Raw genomic sequence first — 21,016 nt, 5'->3', positions numbered from 1 at the left:
GCACGCCCGCACCCCGACCAGGGGGTCCGGGACCGTCCCACGCCATTACTACCGCTGGGACTCTGCAGGACGGCCGCCGCCATCTCCACGGGACCAAGGACGAAAATCCAGGACGACAGCGACACGCGCCGCCTTCCCACAGTACACTTTCTACAGTGTTCGACCACTGTACCCCGCGATTCAAGGGAGAACGACGACTTCCACGCCCCTACACTCATGTACGCCGCCCCTCCTTCAACTATAAAAGGAGAGGGTGGGCTTCTTTTTAGAAGAGGACGAATCTCTCCAATCAAAGGTTGGAAGTAAGTTCTCTGAACTCCCCCTCAGAGGACTCAGCACGACTGAGCACTCATCTCAACTAACTCCACTTCTAGCAGAGACTTGGGAGCTTTCCTCCCACTCTCGCCCCGCTTGTATCCCCTACTGCAAGCACCCCGGGTGCAAGATAATACAGTGCCCTCGCACACCCCCTCTGCTGGACGTACGGCCCCACGGCCGGAACCAGGATAAACTGTGCGTTATTGTGATTGCCTCTTGCACCATCATCTGGGACGAGGAAACACGCAGCATTTACTAGTTGGGATCCAGGCCCCCGGGTCGGGACACCGACAACCAACAATTCTAATAATGAATTCCTCATTTTCATGATCTTTTAATCTATCTCGAGCAGCTCTAAATTGCTTTGCAAATGGATTATGTTCATCCAGCATTTTTATCAAACTCTCAATTATTGAAGGGTCAAGAGATTCATTAGCCTGATCAGTTGGATGCAAAGCTTGTATTCGATTCTGAACTTCATTGGAAGTATCATATATATAGAGCTGAAGAAATTTTGGTGGAGATCCATCACAAGGCAACAAAGATCCAATACGATGATGTACTTGGCCATGTATTTTGAATATAGGTGGACCGCGGCCATCGTTAACAGATCTGGCTATATTTGCTCCCATTGATGTGAAAGCGAATAGACAGTTGTATTGACGGATATTACGTATAAATTTCGTGCTTCTGGAATCACCATCAAATCTTGCTAGTGAAGCCAAAGGTTCAGGACGGTCACGTGGCCGGGGTATTTTTATTTTTCTGCCTTTGCAGCAAGAGTTGTAAGTAATTATATTCTGCCGACGTGAAGAATCTGACTTGATCCGTTCTTCATACCAGAATATGGCATGGCAATGTTTGCATGTATAATCAGGAGATCCCAAGTAAGATCTTTCATGATAGGATGCTTTTTTTTTGTTCGTGAAGGACATGAGGATATCATTGTTATACCAAATTAGGTTTGGAGGTCAGAAGAAGTAGTCAGGAAAATAAATATGGTTATTTGCTAAAATTAGTTTTTGTTAAAGAAATTGATAGGAGATTAGGTAGAAAAGTATCTTATACCTTTCAGTGCATTGATGTATTCTTGTGTGAAATATCCACATTTGCGAGATAGATTGTGTTCAGATGTAGGATCTAATGATAGGTCAAGCGTAAGTATGGTCAGTAATGGTGAATGTAATCATATGTCCGGTAAAGAAAGCGCACAACCAATACCTGTTGTAGCAGCGCGTTTCTGTTTTAAGAATTTGATCCTTTTGGCACGGCATTCAGATGGTGTTGATATTACAGGATCTTAAGAACCTGTATCTGCAAGTGTTCGTGGTCGTTTTGAGGAACATCCACGATCATTTGGATTTCCAGTATATGTATTCTTTGATGTGGCCATTGTTCGAATATTTTTCAAGATATATTTTTTTAAAGTTGCAGTCTCTAACTCTGTGGAGTATATAAACTATAAGTTGTGCAAGCACATAAGTAGCATTTAGATTTGTTGTTAGGACTGGCATATAATGGCTATGTCTCATTAGTAACATCTGGAATGTTATAATTGGCAGTGCAAAGTACTTAGATGGTAGTAATATATGTTTTTAGAATAGTCTATGTAAATATGTATTTAGGACAAAGAAGCTATCATTAATGTAAAAGAAGAGGGAAAATAAGTAGTAGTATAAAAAGGAGGTATGAAGTAGAGGGGGAAAAATACAAAATAGGAGGGAAGAATATTTAAGACTTCTCTCATCGAATTACATATTATATAGTATTGGGAAATCAAGAATAAAATACACACAATGTACACATTAAAGAGAGGGGCAAAAATTTAAAAGAGCAGATGTGTTTATGGATATCTTTAGTGTGCAATAGTTTTAGGATAAATTTTTTGGGAAAATAGCAAGCTAACTGTGGTTGTCTCTGTGGTGTGGTGTTGTGGTAGTTTTAGGCAAATCATTTACTTGTAGTGGAAAATTATATGCCATGATTTCAGATTGATGTTCTATGTTCAGTTCCCTATAGATAAGCATGCCAGCGCAAATAATAGTTTGTTATTTTTAAATTGAAAAAGATCTGCAGGAATGATACTGCTTTTAAGCATGCTTTTGCATATGCTAAGGAGGATTCGGTAATAACAGGTTCCCAGAAAAAAAATTCACGGCGTGGGCCTATTAGTTCTCTCTGTGGCAGTTCCAATTCGACACCGCATAGGACCGTTTCATCACTTGCTATCTCAGTGATGAGGGACACATATTCCAAGTGGCATTCCGAGGCCGCAACATGAATCAAGGCTATCGGAGAAGTCTCCTTTATGATCATGGTGTACTTGGTACAATGTGGCAGTGTTGCTTCCTGGGTTTTTTTTACAAAGAAGAGAAAAATAAAAGAAAAGAAGGAAAAAAGATACAATAAACAAAATCAAATAAAATAAAAGCACAGGGGAAAAGGTAGTTAGATAAGGTAATTACTCATAATGGTGGTTAATGTAATATTAGTAGTAAGAAGTTTAATTATATAGCCACTGTACAGTAAGGAAGAGCGAGGAAAGGTGTAAGAGTTAGAGACACATACTGGTCTCTCTATTATAGTAGCCAATAGTAGTTTTTTTAGTTATTCAATATGAGACAATATGCCTGATATCATAGCCAGTCCGGGGTATATACATATATATATATATAGTATTTACCAACACAATGGTGATCTTAGTAGGTTAGTTAGGGAGTAGTATGAATATAATAGTACGGAGTTCAGATTTGTTTGAGGAGTGTTGATATACTATTACGTATTAACTTGCTATGTCTTAGAGAATAATTTGTCCAAGCATGACCAAATTGAAAGTTCAGTAAATATAAGAACGAAGAAGAAAGTGTGGTGTTATTGAATAATTACCAGCAATGTTTTAGGCGTTCCGTTGAAGTCACAAGGTTTCTAGTGGACTCCTTAGTGAAATGTAGATCTGTAAACAAATTCAACATATATGAGAAGCGACATCTAAACGGAAACAGTATGATGCAATTCGAAGAAAATAGATATTACGTTCATAGATACAATTAGAAGAGTAATATTTCTCTTGCCATAAAAATTTGTAGGACGAACCTCATTGTTTAAGCAGATAGGGTTTGCCAGGTTGTTAGTAGCTCTGAACAAATGTGCAGTGAGATCAGTGAACTGTAAAACAAAAGTACACTTGGAAGTATCAGTATTTATAAGATAGTGCATTATGTTATAGCAGGTGGTTTTAGGTCTGTTTCTTTCTGAAAACAATGACTGAGGAATAGATCTCAGCTGTTTAAGTTAAATCTGCAGTGCATTATGGTATAGCAGGTGATTCTAGGTCTATTTCTTTGTGAAAACAATGACTGAGGAATAGATCTCTGCTATTTAAGTTAAATCTGCCCGAATTTGTATAAAGGAAACATACCTATTAGCAGATAGCAGACATGGGGAAGCAACAGAGCTTTAACCAGTTCTGAGCAAATGTGTAGTGAATCTGTGAATCAGGAGCACACTTAGAACCATTAGTACTAAGAAGGCAGTGCATTATGGTGTAGCAGGTCACATTAGGTCAGTTTGTTTGCGTAAACGATAAATGAGGAATAGAACTCAGGGTACTTAGATTAAATCAGAGCGGATTCATGAAAACGGAAATTACCTATGAACGGGTAGCACACACGAGGAGGCAACAGGCGCAGAAGCTAGTCATTGGAATAGCATTTGTGGATCCAGATCTGAATGAGCCAAAGTAAGTTTAAGAAAGCTTTGTAGAAATGGTTATAGGAAAAGCAACACAAATTCATCTGGGTAGATTGGCGCAGCTGTTTTGTGAGGACATACCTTATTGATGGAACTGAACCTGCGATTTGAACAATGGAGATCCGCTTGCTAGGGTTGGAGATGCGCCGTGCTGGAGCTCGGTCAGTGCGATTTGAACAATGGAGATCCGCTTGCTAGGGTTGGGGATGCGCCTTGCTGGAGCTCGGTCAGTGGGGATCCGGTTGCTAGCGATGCGGATGCGCCATGTTGTAGCTCGGTCGGAGGGAGAGCGTGGGGTAGCGTCAGCAGTTTGGTCGATGAGTAAGAAGGGCGCCACAGCTCCGTCGATGGGGAAGGAGGGCGTCGGTTGCAGGGGAAAATTGAGGGAGGAAGAGGCAGGAAGAGGGAGGCGAGACGATAAGGTCACGGAGTCACGGGCGACGCCTGCGAAGCCGAGAAAGTTCCAGCAAATCCAAGTATGACACGTCACGGGGCAACAGGTGTGGGCGAAGCGCGACATTGCCCAACGTAAGATGCTGATTGTACGGTGTTCGTCTTTTTTGATGTTGTGGATAGGCTCCCTGGCCCCCGAGCGGTGCACAATTAATATATAGAAATTCCAAAAAAAATTTATACTATCCATCACATCAAATTTTTAGACACATACATAAAACATTAAATACAGTTTAAAAAATAATTAATTACGCAGTCTAATTAATTAGCCCGAGATGAATCTTTTAAGTCTAATTAATTCATAATTAGACATTATTTGTCCAGTAACAACGAAATGTTATATAATATCAAAACCCAAATTTTTTCGCGAACTAAACACAACCTTAGAGCAAGGCTAATGATTTAGCATGCTGCTGGCTGCAAGAATCTTTGCAGTTCATTTCTTAGCCCACTTATATAATTGTTTAGCTCTCCACTATAAATACATGACCCACTTGTCTATCTCACAAAATATCTTGATTCTTGTGTCGAAGTTAACTGTAAGCTAACAGTTAGCTTACCTCTTTTTTTTCTTTTTTCTTCTCCTCCACCTCAACATTTAATTTGTTTTTAGCCCAACATAATACTTGCGGCGCCCTGTCCCCGCCGGCGTCGAGGGTCGTCACTGGCGCGGTCGGGGCCCCGTGCACATGCCCGCGTCCGCCTGTAGCCGCCGCGTCTTGACCACGACCGGACCGACGGCGTCACCTCACCTGTAGCGACTGGCGTGCAAACTACCCAGTGCATGCCATCATGAATACATGATCTAAATTCTGAAACCGAACTTCCGATCATGGCATCGGCATCGCCAGAGCGCGCGGCGGCACTGTGCTCTGCTCCTGAGCAGCCTGCGTCGCCGGCTCGTCGCGCAGGGGCAGGCGAACCCGGATGGCTTCGCAGCCCGCATTGGCATCTCCGTCGCCGCGCCCCCGCTTGCCCTCGTCACCGGGGCGAGGCGCGGGCGCGCCCATGTGCGGGGCGGGGGGCATCGGGGCATCGCATCCTGGCTCTGCACTTCGCCCACCGCGCATTAGATTCTCGCGTCAGATTGTCAACCACCTCCTCCCTTGCTTCGACAACGGCACAGGACATCGTGCTTCGAGAGTCGAGACGCGAGCGTCAGGGTGTCGTCGTTGCTTCGTTTGACTTCGTTTGTTTACGAGCGCTGTTGCTCGCATAGCATCTTCGGTTTCGGTCGAAAGCGTGAGAGCGTACACGTGCCGGGACCAGTTGCCATCTGCACAAGCTTCAGTCAGCGGACACACACACACACAAAAAAGTACACAGGCGAAGGCGCTGCACTGCACGTTTCTCTCTCTCTTTTACTTGGGCTGTCTATAAACCTGGCCCACCATTTCTCGAGTTGTGGAGAGGCCGAAAAAGGAAGAAGCCCAAAACTCGGCCGAAAGCAGCGTCACGCCCCAAATTTGCTCAAGCTAAAGAACCAGGCCCACATCACGCGGAAGTAAGCTCAGTACAGCCCAAACACTTCGCAGCCCACTGGTGACCCTAAAGGCCTAAATCATCCACCTCGTCTTCACTTTCCTCCACCCCTCTCGAGAGTCGAGACTCGCCGAGCTCGAGACTCTGCGTGCTAATGGCGGCGGCGGCGGCGGCGGCGGCGGACCTCACGGGGACCAAGCGGGTCATGGCCTACGCGCTATGCAAGCACCTCAACGTAGATCCCGTAAGCGCCCTACCTCCACCTGCTAGATTTTGGCTGCTTCGAACCGAATCATGCGACAGAGTTCCAGTTTTTTTCCCCATGTAGTACTCGCTGCTTTGGATTTGTAGCTGTAGTCAGCGTTTTGTACTATTTCCTGCTCCGTGTCTAGATTTGCGGATGCAGATTTGTTGCGCTTTAGGCGTGGTTTCGTTCACCAAAAATTATGTTTGAGTGTCGGTTATATGTCACAAAATACAGTTTTAGCGTTATGTACCTCTTCGAGTATGGTGATTTCGTGCATACAGTTTTGAAGATATTCATTTAAACATATGTAATTGCTTCAGCGTTTGTAGGAGTGTGGAGGACCCATCGTGTATGCATTCAATGTTGATGCTTGACAGTTGCACAAATCAGGAATTGATGAACTCATGGTTCATGTTGCTGATGAGTCGTGCTGCAATAAAATTTTAGCTAAGTAGATGAAAGCAAGCAAGATGGCATGTGAGTCGAACAGCCTATTAGCTGCAGTGTTTTGGCTACTGTTTGCAACATAAATAGAACATGGTATAGTTTAGTCACATGATTACATGGAGATGAAGCTTGAAATGATGAAATCCCACTTGCAGAATTTTGATTACTTTTGTATGTTACTATTTCAGTTGTTTATGCCTCATGGTAGATGATGATAATGCTTCACTGTATCCCTCGAATCCATACCTTGGTTTGGTACAGTGCTAACCTGTTAACTTAGTTTTTACATCAGGTCTAAAGAAATTGTTTTGCGTCACTTATCTTTTGTATTCTGGCTCTTAAATCCTATCCGCTGCACAATGTTTCGTCCGTTATATTGTGGTGTAACTCTGTAAGCCTCTGTGCTTGTTTATTTGAATAAGCTTTGCCCAAATTTTAAATAAAAAATATTATCTTTGCAGGCTTGTAATTTGTCTGCAAGTTTTTACTAATTTGTTTTATTAATTCTACAGAGCACTGTATCAAGTATTGAAGAGAGTGATATTGCAAGCCTGTTTTCACATATTGTGAAATCATCTCAGGATGAGGTAATGACCTTTTCCGGTTCGATACCAGAACCCACTTGCTAGATGCTAATGCAAATGTAACATGTGTTCTTTTTTTTCATTGATAGGTGATGAAGTGGGTAAAATTTTCCAGTGATTTTGCTGGGAGCGATGGAAAACAGCAAGCGTTGCTTGATAATCTGAATCAGGATTTGTCCCAAAAATCTGTAGTGCTTGGTGATGGTCTTAAACCATCAGTTGCTGATATTGTGGTGTTTGCTACTGTTCAAGCTTTCGTGGTAAGATGATGTAACATTACCAGTTTGTGTAATGACACAACTTTCATCATGTCAAATTTGCCATTTTTTGTTCCCTCTCTCATATACCAAAACCAATGTTCTTGTACACATGTTCTAGTCTTTGCTGGGTATAATTTGGTGTTAGTAATTAATGACTACTCTACTAGTTTTGTTTTTGTGTTGCTGACCCATCAGCCCTTTTGCTTTATAAATCACGAGAAGTTTGATGAGGCACATATTCTCGTCATGAAAACATCTGTTTTTGTAACTGACTGAGTATTAGGCCTTTTTTTTCTTTCTGAAATGGACTTTTAAGGTTTAGTTTGAAATATTACATGTTTTGATCGGTGCTATTTTGTGTCTTTATTCTTGTATCTTATCCTATAAATAAATATGGGAAATTATTTGAAATTTTAGTTGCCCTACTTGTTTCAGACTCGTGTCAGCGACAGCGAGTTACAGAAATTTCCTCATGTATTGCGGTGGATGGACTACATTCAGGTTTGAGATGAACCTATCTATTTATTTATGCTAGCTTACTCCTATCTATTGTCCTTATGAAATACTACTCTTTCCGTAGAATAAAGGATCAATTGAAAGTAAATCTTCTTGTCATGGTTCCATGTGTTGCTCAGTTTTAGAATTTCTTTTCAACCCAGAGTTGAAAACAAGGTTCATTTTTCTTCGAGTCCTGGGACCCTATGGTGATATCCTTGGAATGTTACTATTCTAGGCTATTAATCTATCATTTCTGAGACATCTCACCCCCGACAATATTTGAACATGAAATTAGCCAGATTTGTAATCCATTGATGTTGTCTGATATCCAAAATTGATTCAACTTACTTTGACAGATCTAGCATTTACCCATTTTATATTTTATAATCAACTAATGCTTTACGTCATATCACTTACACAAGTGCAGTCTTCGTCCGCTGTGCTATTATCTTCACAATCTCTTACACAAATCCGCGGCTTATTTTTATTAATATACCAGTGACTCTGTTCTGCTAGAAGTCTCATGTTGTGTTTTTACAAAAACTGGCATCTGTAATTAAAAGGATGCTCACTTATACCATCTTTCATATTCCTTTCTGGAAGCATTCAATGATGGTGTCTCATGTTAATATTTACTATGATGCAGAACATTGTTGATTTTGGTACAACTACACAAAAGATAAATGTGGCCAAATCTGTCTTTGCTCCACCTTCTGTAAGTAACTTTTTTGGGAATGTGTGAAATGTTATACTATTAAATTTAGCATATCAGATTTCAAATCCAACTGGAACTTGGAACTCTGTTACATGCTGGTGTTTAAACTTTATATATGCGCTTGCCTGTTTGGTATGGTAAATTCTGTGCCTTCCCACACTTTGCTTGATGCATAGTTTCAATGCTACTATGGTGCTGGTTAAATATCTGCAGAGAGATGCTAATATTATAAATTGACATGACCTTTTTTGGTCATCTTTAAAACATTCTCCAGGAAAAGGTTGGTTTAGGATCACTGAAGTAATTGTACCTTTTCTTTTTCTGTTTGGTAGCATCTGAAGAAAGCTGATAAAGGAGACACTGAATCAAGTTCAAAGAAAGCCATTTCCGGACAGAAGATTGCTGACAAGTCAAATGGAAGTGCTGACTCCAAGAAGAAACCTGCAGGGGAGGTAGTTTTTTCAGCCATTATACAAATTCTCTTTACTTCTCATTATCGGGTCTTCTTGATAAGTACCTCTTGGGAATGTTTTCAGGCTCATGCTATTGTAAATGTTTGAGTATTTGGCGTTTTCATCTCCTCTCTTCCTACAGTTTCTTGCGTCATGGACTATAAATTCATTGCATTTTCATCTCCTCTCTTCCTTACAGTTTGATGGAGTATAAATGTGCTACTCTTATTGTTTTGTACTAGTTTATATGTCATGCTTAGTCATTTACATGTTTTAATAGCAGTGCTGATTTCATGTTCGTTTATTGAGACTACTTTCTTGTAGAAGTTATCCTTTTTTTTTGGTAAGTTGTTGTTGTTGTTGTTGTTTGTAATTTCCTTTGTTGATTGGCTTCAGACTAAGGCTCCTGAAAAGGAAACTACTGCTGCGAAAGACAATAAAACCTCTGGTGAGAAGAAGAAAGATAATTCTGCAGGAAAAACAGCGGAGAAAACTTCAGAGAAAGCTCCGGAGAAAACTGCAGACAAGGATTCTGAGTGCAATATCAGTATCCTGAATATACAGGTTGGCCTTATCCGTAAAGCATGGAAGCATCCATCTGCTGACAGGTACTCTAGTTTCACACTTCCACAATGCTTTGTATTTTTCTCAGTGCTTCTCTTGTAGTATTCAATCTAACATTCTGATTGATCATTGGGCAGTCTTTTGGTTGAGGAGATAGATTTGGGAGATGGTAATGTGCGTCAAGTTGTTAGTGGTCTTGCAAAGTACTGCAGCCCGGATGATCTTACTGTGAGTAGTTAGCAGCAATAAGGAACTCAAATTGTTTTCAAACGTTTTGCTTTCTGAAGTTGTTTGTGGCTGGGTATTGCTATAAACACCTGACATTTTCCCCTTTCAGAATCGGCATGTTGTCTTGATCACGAATGTGAAGCCTGGGAAGCTGAGGGATGTCATGTCTGCTGGATTGGTATGTCCTATCTATTAAAAATGACTACCCTACCTCTCATTACTATCTAAAAAGACTATATTTAATGCATGCAAATAACTACGTAAGCATTAAAATTAAAAGGTGAAGTAGTTATTAGGGATAAATAGGGAACAACACACATTTTGCTTTGGTTTATGAAATAAGCCTCGTATTGATGAACAAAATATATGCCTAATAATGTAAAATGGAGGGACTACCTTGGAGGAATAAACAAGTCGTACTGTTTGCTGTTTCCTAACACAAGAAATAGGTAACATAATGGTGTAACACTTTTCACTGAAAAAAATAATAAACAACTGTGCATATGTTTATTCTAATTTGAAATATCTTGTCAGCAAAGTAGTACAATCAAACTAAAGTTTCTTAACTCTGGTCCAAGAGGTTTTTATTGAGATATTCTTTTTGGTATCAATCCTCTGCTCAGGTCTTGTGCGCTTCAACTGAAGATCATACGGCTGTCGAGCCTTTGATTCCTCCAGAAGGAGCCAAGATTGGAGAACGCATTTCCTTTGCTGGGTAAGAACTATTTCTTATAGACAGTTGTTCTATTTAAAGGCTTGCTTATGCGGTTCTTTAGAGCATTTATTCTGTGTAGTTGTCCCAATTTGTTCTCATGAATGTGTTAGTCAAGTTTAACGAACTTAGTTTCTCATAAGAACAATGTTTAGAATTTGCAAGTGTAATCTAAATGAAGTCATGAATGAGTTTACTTTTGCCATTTTAGGAAAGGAATACTGCAAGTAAGTTTACTTTTGCCATTTTAGGAAAGGAATATTGCAAGTCAGTTTAATTGACATTTTTGTTTGGGGGCACGGGTTCTTGTAGAATAAAGATTTTGCATGCTTGTGGTTACTTCTGAAATTAATATAGCTTATTTTCAATTTTATTCTGTTTTTTTTTGGGGGGGGGGTGCTATACTTTGTATTGGTCTGCATTTTTAACAATGGTCTCGTTTACTGGTTATTTTTTATCATTTTCAATTAAATCATTTTTTGCATGTAGGTTCGATGGGAAGCCTGAAGATGTTCTAAATCCAAAGAAAAAGCAGCTGGACAAGATTACCCCGGTACGCTTTTAGCAATGGCCTATATGATGTTTCATCACTTGTCAAATTATAATCGGATGTTCTTGGCTAACATAACATTCTCAATCACCAGATACTGATACTTCAAATACCATGTTTGTTAATTTGATGAATGATGTTGTCTACTTATTCGTACAGAGTGTGAACTTACCACTAAGCTCTAACTTGATTGTATCATGCATCCAGCATCTTCGTACCGACGAAAATGGAATTGCAACATTCAAAGGGATACCCTTTACTACATCAGCTGGTCCATGCAGGTCTTCGATTCGCAACGGGAATGTTAAGTGAGGAGCTCATTAGGCATGCAGCATGCTGATTCCAGACATTGATGTGGTAGAACACATGCAAGGTGGCTGTACCATTTTGACTTGCATCTTGTTTTTGCCCATACAAAATGTGCCAAATTTCATCTGAATCAATTTTCTAATCTCTCTACCAGTGACTGAGCACAGAGTTTTTCAATTTTTTGTGTATACAATCAAATATCCTTGAGTTGCCACAGGCTTGGTCCTGTGTTGGCCTAGAGATGGGATAGTTTATTATCAGGTGTGCGTTAACCAAGGTACCCTAATTGCGTATTAGTAGTTACCGGTGACTCTTGTCAGGAAAATTAGAACCGATACCTTGCTTGGTTGGATGGTTAGCATGAGACAGCATCGATGTCTTTCTTGTGGGAACCCGTTTGGCAGTTTTGCGTGCCCTGCATGTCGCACCGCAACAGTTCGCCACAGGCAACGTGTGTTCGGAATATGTTTCTTTGCTGCATGGGCACGGTTGTGGCACGCTGGCATCACCCGAGAGGGTTCCAAGATTGTGATGTTTCTGTTCAAGGACAGTGAAAAATCCTCTACTGTGAAATAACCGCCGTTTAGTTTTTGTTGACCAAGAGGTACAAATGAACTAGTATACTGTTATCGTTTGACCCCGACCTTCACTAGAGGTTTAGCCCTGATTCTAAAATTTTGTAGTTTGGGCATCAAGCGTGCAAAGTTATTGTTTGATGTGGCGATCGCCCGATCCTCTTTGTTGCAGTGTTTACGTCTGCTCACAACCAACGGTTTGAGACACTGAATTGCGTGGCAATAGCTCCGGTTCAAGCAACCAGAGATTCGCAGCTGTGAAGAGACAGGGGCATGTACATCTGCCTTACGGTCATTTGCTGCTATCAAGCAGCCAAAAGCCACACGCACGTTTATTTCTCCTTTTGCCCATCGTGTTGTGTACCACCGCTTGGGATGTGGAGTGCGATGCTTTTCAACTGGACGGTGCTTCGGCAATGCAGTTGCCATCCCAGCTGCACCGGCTTTGTACGTAAATGTAAAATGTTCAATTCGAGGAAAGTGTATTTTGCTGTATCTATACCAGCATCGCGCAAGACCTCCAAACACACTTGGCATCAGTAACCATGTGTTCAGTGACAAAAATGTTCTATTCTAGTTAGCCACAGCCACGTGTTTCCTCTCTAGCGTCCTGGGGTGGACACCTCAGCACGCTTGTGTGAGCCGTGCCTGTCATAACAAACCCACAGTATCACTGGCGGAGCCAAGTGTGGGCCACGGCTCCCCTTGCCATGCAAAAATTCCATTAGATGAATATTAATTTTGACACTGTTTATTGATTTAGCACCTTAATTACAAAATCGGCCCCCTAATTCTTTGATCTGGCTCCGCCACTGCACAGTGTGGTAGTGGGGTCCGCAGTCCGTACACAGTTCAACAAAAACATAAAAGCAGAAAATTTGGGCGGCACAGCCTGCTCAGAACGATACGGTGCGCGCGACGGGCGGGGAGCTCAGGCGCTTCCGTGGCTTTGCTGGCATCCTCGGCGAGTTCGTCCTCGTTCGACTTCGACGCGACCCAGCGCTCCGAAACAACGGATCCCCTGGCAGAAAAGCGCCGCGATAGCCGACGCCCCACGCCACCAACCCCCACGCCCACCAAAACTGGCCGCAAGCCAAAAGCCCCCCAGAAACCCCCCCTTCGTGCCATCCGCCGCTCGGCCTCCCCCTCCCCCCCTCCGCCATCTCCTCCACCGTTCCATTCTCCACCTCTCCCACCCCTCACCACCTCCCCCTCCCCGTCTCCCTCCGCTTCCCGAGGCGCCTCGGGGCGCCCAATCGCCACCCGTCCCCGATGGCCGCTTCTCTCCTCCACGCCGCCGCCCCGCTGCGGAGCCCCAGCCAGGCGGGCGCGGCCGCCTTCCACCCGCTCGCCTCCGCCCCGGCGTCCCTGCGCCTCGCGCGCTCCTCGTCCTCGTCCCGCCGCCGCCTCCAGGCCTCGCTCCGGGCGCTCTCGGCCGGCCACCGCTTCGACGGGAGGGGCGCGCCCCGGGGCCGCCGCGTCGTCGCCGCCTTCGCGGGGGAGGAAACCGTGAGTCAAACCTTCTCCCCCCCCCCCCCCCCCCGAGATCCTCGCGCGTGCTGCTGTTCCCGCGGCGAGATTCCCTCGTTCGCGGGCGTGTTTGTTTCGTTTTTGCCTATCTTATCCGCGTAGTTTCAGTTGGTCCCCGATTTTCTCTCTGCCGCCTCAAGTACTCGCACATTTTGGACGAATTCGTTTATTCAGCTGCTCTATTTGACTGCTCTGAATGCGATGAGTAGAGTATACTTGTCATAGGGTGGTGTTATCTCGATTACTGGATGCGTCCCTTCCGATGTTTTCATCAGTTCGTTATGATAAATTTCGTGATTCCTTGACCGAGTAGTTTTGGTGCTCCAATCATCTATCCTGCTCTTGATTCAGGAGGGTTCAGAGGCAGGCGATGACAAGGATAACAGCAAGGGCGAAATAAAGCCCGAAGAGGCTCAGGAATCTTGGAAGGTAATGCTGGAGCAGTTCAAGGCCGAGGCCCTACGAATGCAGGCGCTCTCAATCCAGGCCTATGATGTCTACTCCAAGAGGACAAGGGAGGTGCTGTTGGAGGCCGCTGATAAGCTGAAGATACAGGCAGACAAAGCGCAGAAGGACCTGAGCGTGATAGCTACTGAGGTTGGTCAGGAGGGACAAGAGTATCTAACGATGGCAGCCCAGAACTCCCCAGACTCGATCAAGGATATCACAACGACGTTCAGGGCTCTTGGAAAGTTGAATTGGCCATCAGAGTATGAGGATTATCATGTGGGCATTCCCTTCGGTATGTAAATGCTCCACGTTGGTGGATTTTTCAGTGCAAATTAATTTCAGCCTCTGAAGTTGAAAATTGTTATACGGTGAAAGGAATTTTCAATGCAAATTAATTTTTGCATTTGCATTGTCTCCTGTAGGTACCTTTCTCACTGTAGGGGGTTTCCTCAACTTCATGTTGACTGGAAGTACCTCTGCAATTCGTTTTGGAATTGTTCTTGGCTGTGCATTGTTGGCTCTGGGTATCTCAAGCTTAAGATCACAAAGAGAAGGAGGACGTCGGCCTCGTCTTCTGTTGAAAGGGCAAGCTGGTTAGTTCATTTCTACCATCATCTTTGCCTTGCTGCAGTTTGTCTGTGCTTTTCATGATCTAGGAACACGTGGAGAAGCATATTTGTGGTCTTTAATTTGTGGATTGTTACTATGGTTACTGTAACAATGGATTGAACTTTCATATATCCCACGACAAAAGATCAGAGGTTGATTTTCATAAGGTTTTGTACCCGCTGCTTCTTAAATTTGTAACTCATAATGAGCATTTTAGGTTAATTTAGTAGTAATATGAATATTGGTAAAGCATAACATTAACAAATTTGAAATTTCTTTCTTCCAGTTTCCTGTCTAAGTGGGATTTAGGAACTACTCTTGTTCGTTTAACAAACAGACCTACCATTCTACCATTCGATATCTAACCTTAGTATAATGGTTTGAATTTGATTAAAGTTTGTACTACCACATTTCCATTACTGTTAACAAAAAAAAACACTGTTGTTATCTGGGCAAGTTCGGATGAGATTTCTTTAGTGATCTATTTGGATGTTACAATACAAAGGTATTAACTATTGGTCAGGTACATAGCATCTGAGCTTTCAACCTTTTTAAATAAAACATGCTCTGTAATTATTGTACGATGTTATCTTTATGATGGTTAACTATTCATCATGAATTTGGCTATATCTCAAGAGTACAAATTTACTTGCCAAATTGTCACTTAAATTCTTATATGCCATAAAATTGTTAGGCTTCTAGCTAGTAATTTGTTGACGTTTGACTTGTGGCCTGCAGCGATTGCTAGTATCATCTTCTTCAGGGAGTTTTCAGTTCTACTCAAGGTATACTTTGTAACATTGATAGTGACTATCAAAAAATCAAAATTATGATGTTTTCTTATGCTCTTAAGAATCTAATTTGATGAGTCCTTTTTGTACCCTACAGAGTTGCTGGTTCCCGAAACTTTTCATGGTCCTCCTCAGGTTCGTATAATTGTTTGTAGTATTGTACATTCATCAAAACACTTAGCGGTTTATGATAATGTTACATGGTTGCGAAAATCTTCTTATCCATTTACATTTGAACTTTCTGGTAACCAGTGATGTTCTGAACATCTGATAGATCACCTCTCAGTTTATACTGTCTCCTAATATATGAACTGCCTTTCTTGATCCATTGGTATTCTATCTTTGTACTACCCCTTGTCAAACTTTCAGTGTTATAGCAGTAAAAGCGTGACTATGAAACATGATATTTACTTCATTCTTGACTTTTGGATACATTTTCATGATTTTTGTTCTTTTTCCCACAAAATTTCGTGCCTAGCTGTGCATTAGTTCACCTTGTAGTACATGTCTATCCATATACTCCCAAAACATGAAGAACTCCTTTTCAAGCATGGATACATATTAATGATACGATAGTTGATGTCATGGATTAGAGAAATATTATTGATCTCATAGATGGATGGTTTGTTATGGACCACTCTTTATATCAACCTAGACATCCTGCAGCTTGATTTGGGTGCCAGGTTTCGTCTTTCAGTGCTTAAGCTTTTTATTTCCTGTGTAGCAACTAGGGTCATTTTTAGTGCACTGAAATAAATAAGTTATTATGTATGAGACTAATTTTGAATTGTGCTGCAGTGGGGTGGTGGCAGCCTTTTACTTTTACCGCATGGCGACCGGTGCTCCCAAAGATCTAAGCAGCAAGAATGATTCTGCGAACTAATGGTAACTTTCATTGACACAATGATCACTTGGTTCTATGTGGTTTCCCATGTGCATTGCACAAACATACTATACTACTATTACATCATCCATACAATTTGATAACCTAACTAGTACAATCGCCTGCACTATGCAGCACTGGTATGAATCGATGGCAACCGGAAAGTTGGACTTGGAAGATCATGGCCCTCTGCTTTCTATTCCTTCAGCGTTCAATTCAGTCAAACTCGGTTTCGTGTCTTAGATGTCGCTGCATGGTGGCACATGGATTCAGAAGAACTGCCTGCTTACTCGGCCTCGTTGCCCGCATTCCGTTCCTTTACTCATGTAATATAGATGGCAAGCCTTGAGCAACATTAATAAATGACCTTGAAAGGTCATGATGTAGGTAGCTGTTTCAGTTTGTCTGTTGTTTACTTCATGGGGAAATAGTTGTGCTGTAACGCGTTCAATGTTTAGCGGGAACTGTCAACCAGTATTCTTTTATGTAGTTTGTTGCTTGCATTCAATTACATCCGGTGGATGAGAAGTTGGTAACAATCAGAGGCATATGATCCCTTCCTGCTCTAGTTGTTGTCAGGGCATATGATCCCTTCCTTCTCTAGTTTTTCTGTTACAATGAATTTAACAGGCCATGTGCTGATATGCAGTTCTGTTACACGTTCGGAATTCTATTTGTTCAGTTGTTCTACAAACGTCTGCCAAAAAAATTTATGTTTTCAAAATGCCAAGTGACGAATATCGGCTCGTCCTAGATACCTTACATTTCAACACTGCAGAGCTTTGCACCGCGCAAATATGCTCCGCTTTCCCTTGTGTTGAATCCAAGTCTGTCAACACAGGTACCGAGAGTTTTAATCGAAGCTTTTTGATTTTCACATGATACCGTTCTTGCTGGGAACAGTGCTGACGTCTTACCTGCTCCGGTTAACGTCACCTTTTTCCTTTTTCTTTTGGACTCCATTTTCTAATGTCGAAGTAGTGAAGAATCTTTTCCACCGAGATCGCTATATGTTCAACCATTCCTGTTTGTTTTTCTTAAAGAACGTATTCCATACGTATTTCTGTATTAGCATGTCCATGCGATAACCTCGTTGGTCAAACGGCAATCAAATCTCTCTGCTGAAAGAAGATACTAACTGGAAACCAAATAACTAAACTGGTGTGCTCTGGCTCTACTCACCAACAGAGCCTGAGAGAGGCTCGTGGGGTTGCCACTCATTACTGCTCGGTCGGACGTTCTACTACAGCGACGGCGACCACATCCAAATCTACTGTCCTGCCCAGACTGGGCACAGCACAGCCACAGCTGAGCTGAGCTGCTCGAGCTACTGAAACATAGCAAAGTGATGGAGACCAGGGAGGTCGAGGGGGTCGTTCTCGTTGAGGACGGCCTCCCAGCCGAGGCACCCGTCCAGGAACTCCGTCACCGGATCCGAACCGTAGTAAGGAGTCGCGCCGATCAGCTCGTCGATCGTCGCCGGGTCGTGCCACTCCCACTCGTGCGCGTGGGCGCCCTCGAGCTCGAGCTCCACCTCCGACGACGGCGACGCCGAGACCGACGGCGGCGACCAGCCTCCCTGTTGCCCCTGCGACATGGACGCCGCCGGCGAGCCCCTGCCCGCGTCGTCGGACCCCAAGGAGTTGGAGCCGAAGTCGACGACGGCGGGCGGCGGGGCCGCTCCGTGCTGCTGGCACGCGGCGGCGCCCCGGCACGTGTGCTCCCCGTAGTAGGCGATCTCGTACGCCGCGGGCTGGTCCCGCGTCCGCTGCACCCGCCGGGTGGCGTTGCAGCCCTGCTGCCGGTGCGCACAGCGGTAGTAGAGCCTCGGGTGCTTGTGGCCGTTGATGTCCTTCTGCCCGTACTTCCTCCAGATGAAGCCGTCCACCGTCGTGCAGCTTGTCACCACCTCCTTGACGGCCTCCGCGCCGCGCCCCCTGCGAAACCGAGCGCCGGATCGATTTGCTTGTTAGAAACGAAGCTTCGTGCCAATCGCCCAAGGATCGCAAGATCACGAGGCTTGCGTTGCGGTTCACGATCCGACACGGTGGTCGGTCTCTCTCACCTTCTTTTGGGCGGCGGCCCCGGAGGAGGAGGAGGAGACCAGGCTCCTAGCGCCGGCGCTTGGTACTCGGCCGCCTTCCTCTTGCGGCCGGCGCTGGTGGCCCTGATCATGTCGATGACGCGGCCGCAGCAGCGGAGGATCTCGGCGGCGAGCTCCTGGGGCGGCGACGCCGGGGACGCGGCCCGGAGCAGGTCCCCGAGGTGCGCCGCGGACTGCTGCCCCATGGTCATGAGCTCCAGCACCACGGCGGCCGGGGTGTCCAGCGTCATGCCGAACCCAAGAGTGAGGCTGCGCTGCGCTCGCTGCCTGGGTGGCTCACGCACTCGCGGCTCGCTCGTCGGCTTCCACCACCAGCAGGTCAGGTCGTCTCTGTGGCCAGCGAGCGGGCTGGAACCGCCGGAAGCCGAGGAGGGCGCGCGGAGCGAGATGCGGAGCCAGTGAGCTGCCGGGTGGCGGTATTTATAGGCCTCGCGGCTCGGCACCTCGGCGACGGGCGGGCGGGGAGCGCAGGAAGCCGCGGGGAAGCCGCAGGAAGCGGTCAGCGAGGGAGACGAGTGGGGGGTGAGCGCTAGGCGACAAGGCCCACCCTGCTCCGCGCCTCCGCTTCGCCTTTTTCCGGGACGCAGCGGGGGCTCTACTGTGACGTACGCAGCCCGAGCTCGACTGCTCGAGCTACTACGCCTCGGCGTCATCCCGCTCACCAACCAGCTACGCTACGCGCCTGCCGCTGTTTGCTCCTGCTCCCGGAGTGGCACGGTCTCCTCCTATCCTCTCTCTCCTCTGTGCCTCTTGGAGCTCGAGAGAAGCCAGCAGCGTACGATAACAATTGACTAAACTAGAGAAGAGGATGTCAGCGCTGCTCGGATAGATTTATTATGGTCGCCGATAAGCTAATCCGAATTAGATACACTTCGTCTGAAAAAAAAGGTCCGAATTAGATACGGCGTCGCACGCGGGGGCGACCCGACCGTCAAACACTCAAATGGACCATACATGCATGCATACGTGTACCGTGTGCGTACGTATAGTACATGGGTGGGTCCCGACGATCGATCGATGCCGTGGTGGTTAGCCCCAAAACGTGTTTTGCGACCTTGTTTACGCCACAATTATACGTAGGCACGCGAGCTGGATGCCAGGATCACCGTCTCACATGGGTTCGGTGCTGGAGCTCAGCTCGGTTCAGTGTATTCTACTATGCTCCGGTGATCCCAGTGCCGTATCTCTCCTATTCTAATTCTCCCCTCAGTTAGGCCTTGGCCCCCGGAACGTGCCGGACGCGTGACCGGTCAGCGATTCCGCGGCTGCCGGCGCTAGCTCACCGGCCGAGCGAGCACGGAGCTAGCCGCGGCGACAACGACACATGCACGCATCGATCGCCTACACGCGCGATTCCGAGAGGTAGTGAAAAGAGGGAAAAGGCAAGTGTCCCCGGCGGCGGGCGGGACGGGATCCTTTAGCTTCATTTTGGGGAGGTCAGCGTGGTTCCGGTAATCCGATCAGGAGCTCGATCAGCCGAAGGTTCATTCACCTATCGCGAGCTCAATTCTCGGGCCGGGTGGGGGAAAAGCCACCCTACTTTTACATTGGCCCGGCCGTCACAGGATACACGAGAACTTCTGGAAACTTTGCAGAGCGTTAGGTTGTAAAACAAATTAAGTGACTTCGAATGTTTCAGAAACAAAAATCCTGTTTTCGTAGCTTGTGTTTTTTTTTTGGATTTTCCAAAATATTTTTTTCATGTGTGTATTTAGCCTGTTTTTTTCCCCCAAAATATTATTTGCACCCGACAGGAAATATGCTCGAGAGGGCTGACTTGATGAAGCTAAGGTCGATCGGGACGTGAGAACACTGTCCACATGGTCTTCTGAGAATCTAACATATATATTACGGGGACTCTAATGCTCGCGTAGCGTGATTAGGTACCGTTGGACCCCAGGTGTGCTGACTGGTTATAGCCACGCTTTCTCACTTGACTCCCTAACATGCGCAGTCACCTCGTTCTGGATTATTCTCTCGTCAAAGAAATGGCCTTGCTCATCACTGGCCTCGATCGATCCCTTTGCTTTGAGTACTACTACTACTACTACTTGACCTTCTTATTTTTATGTTTATCGAAGAAAAAAAATTCACGATGAAGTATACATACTTAACAAACCATGCACCACTTGCACATGTTACGATTAACTAGATGCTGATCAGCTGATTTTTTTTCCTTGCATAAAATTAACTCCCGCTGCGGGTGCTAGTTCACTGTCGTCTTTGTAGTTACTTCGATTACATTATATCACTATATATGTAGTATGTAGTTTCGGATTTGTCCAAAAACCCTTAGATTCATCATGAAAAGTAATTTCGTAGTACTATTTTTAAAAATAATATTTATTTATAGAAATCATATCGATGATCAAAATTGTACCTTGTAGATCATGTCGGTGTCCTAGGCTTTGTGATTTTGAGGGAGGACAAAACCGTACAACAATACTGGAGCCATTGAGCGCTCTTAGCTATAATAGTCTATCAACTCGTGCTTCCGCACGGACT

At 44.6% G+C, this 21,016-nt stretch overlaps 3 protein-coding genes across 4 annotated transcripts; 2 read left to right on the top strand and 1 right to left on the bottom strand.

The window, feature by feature from the left end:
• Positions 1-6,089: 6,089 nt before the first annotated feature.
• On the top strand, positions 6,090-11,841 carry LOC120674304 (aminoacyl tRNA synthase complex-interacting multifunctional protein 1-like). 2 transcript variants are annotated; one of them, XM_039955475.1, is made up of 12 exons: positions 6,090-6,247; positions 7,210-7,284; positions 7,371-7,541; positions 7,959-8,042; positions 8,686-8,754; positions 9,087-9,206; positions 9,603-9,814; positions 9,908-9,998; positions 10,108-10,176; positions 10,622-10,713; positions 11,200-11,263; positions 11,468-11,841. In XM_039955475.1, exons 1-12 carry the CDS (start codon positions 6,158-6,160, stop codon positions 11,570-11,572), a joined length of 1,242 nt encoding a protein of 413 aa, XP_039811409.1. In that variant the 5' UTR covers positions 6,090-6,157; the 3' UTR covers positions 11,573-11,841. The 2 variants fall into 2 exon arrangements, with proteins under 2 accessions (XP_039811409.1, XP_039811410.1); XM_039955476.1 differs by having other exon boundaries at positions 6,091-6,247; positions 7,977-8,042.
• Positions 11,842-13,279: 1,438 nt separating this feature from the next.
• LOC120672623 (protein FATTY ACID EXPORT 3, chloroplastic-like) lies at positions 13,280-16,990 on the top strand. Its single transcript, XM_039953124.1, has 7 exons — positions 13,280-13,653; positions 14,026-14,416; positions 14,547-14,717; positions 15,472-15,518; positions 15,622-15,659; positions 16,323-16,409; positions 16,543-16,990. Exons 1-6 carry the CDS (start codon positions 13,417-13,419, stop codon positions 16,405-16,407), a joined length of 969 nt encoding a protein of 322 aa, XP_039809058.1. The 5' UTR covers positions 13,280-13,416; the 3' UTR covers positions 16,408-16,409; positions 16,543-16,990.
• Positions 16,991-17,390: 400 nt separating this feature from the next.
• Positions 17,391-18,919, bottom strand: LOC120672625 (probable WRKY transcription factor 70). Its single transcript, XM_039953127.1, has 2 exons — positions 18,473-18,919; positions 17,391-18,344 (listed from the first exon to the last, which is right to left on the bottom strand). The coding sequence occupies exons 1-2, from the start codon at positions 18,739-18,741 to the stop codon at positions 17,735-17,737; spliced, it is 879 nt and encodes a 292-aa protein (XP_039809061.1). The 5' UTR covers positions 18,742-18,919; the 3' UTR covers positions 17,391-17,734.
• Between the last annotated feature and the right edge of the window lie 2,097 nt (positions 18,920-21,016).

The sequence above is a fragment of the Panicum virgatum genome, chromosome 5N (genome assembly GCF_016808335.1).
Source record: "Panicum virgatum strain AP13 chromosome 5N, P.virgatum_v5, whole genome shotgun sequence".
NCBI classification, from domain to species: Eukaryota; Viridiplantae; Streptophyta; class Magnoliopsida; order Poales; family Poaceae; genus Panicum; species Panicum virgatum.
This window is presented reverse-complemented; position numbering and strand designations above follow the sequence as displayed.

What these genes read in the sequence shown, in the direction of transcription:
- LOC120674304 (XM_039955475.1), top strand. Translation starts at nt 6,158, where the DNA reads ATGGCGGCGGCGGCGGCGGCGGCGGCGGACCTCACGGGGACCAAGCGG. An exon ending in GCAGCCCGGATGATCTTACT is followed by an intron (nt 9,999 to 10,107) that starts GTGAGTAGTTAG and finishes TTCCCCTTTCAG; the next exon opens with AATCGGCATGTTGTCTTGAT. An exon ending in GAACGCATTTCCTTTGCTGG is followed by an intron (nt 10,714 to 11,199) that starts GTAAGAACTATT and finishes TTTTGCATGTAG; the next exon opens with GTTCGATGGGAAGCCTGAAG.
- LOC120672623 (XM_039953124.1), top strand. Translation starts at nt 13,417, where the DNA reads ATGGCCGCTTCTCTCCTCCACGCCGCCGCCCCGCTGCGGAGCCCCAGC. An exon ending in CCTTCGCGGGGGAGGAAACC is followed by an intron (nt 13,654 to 14,025) that starts GTGAGTCAAACC and finishes CTCTTGATTCAG; the next exon opens with GAGGGTTCAGAGGCAGGCGA. An exon ending in TCATGTGGGCATTCCCTTCG is followed by an intron (nt 14,417 to 14,546) that starts GTATGTAAATGC and finishes TGTCTCCTGTAG; the next exon opens with GTACCTTTCTCACTGTAGGG.
- LOC120672625 (XM_039953127.1), bottom strand. Translation starts at nt 18,741, where the DNA reads ATGACGCTGGACACCCCGGCCGCCGTGGTGCTGGAGCTCATGACCATG. An exon ending in GGGCCGCCGCCCAAAAGAAG is followed by an intron (nt 18,345 to 18,472) that starts GTGAGAGAGACC and finishes TCGGTTTCGCAG; the next exon opens with GGGGCGCGGCGCGGAGGCCG.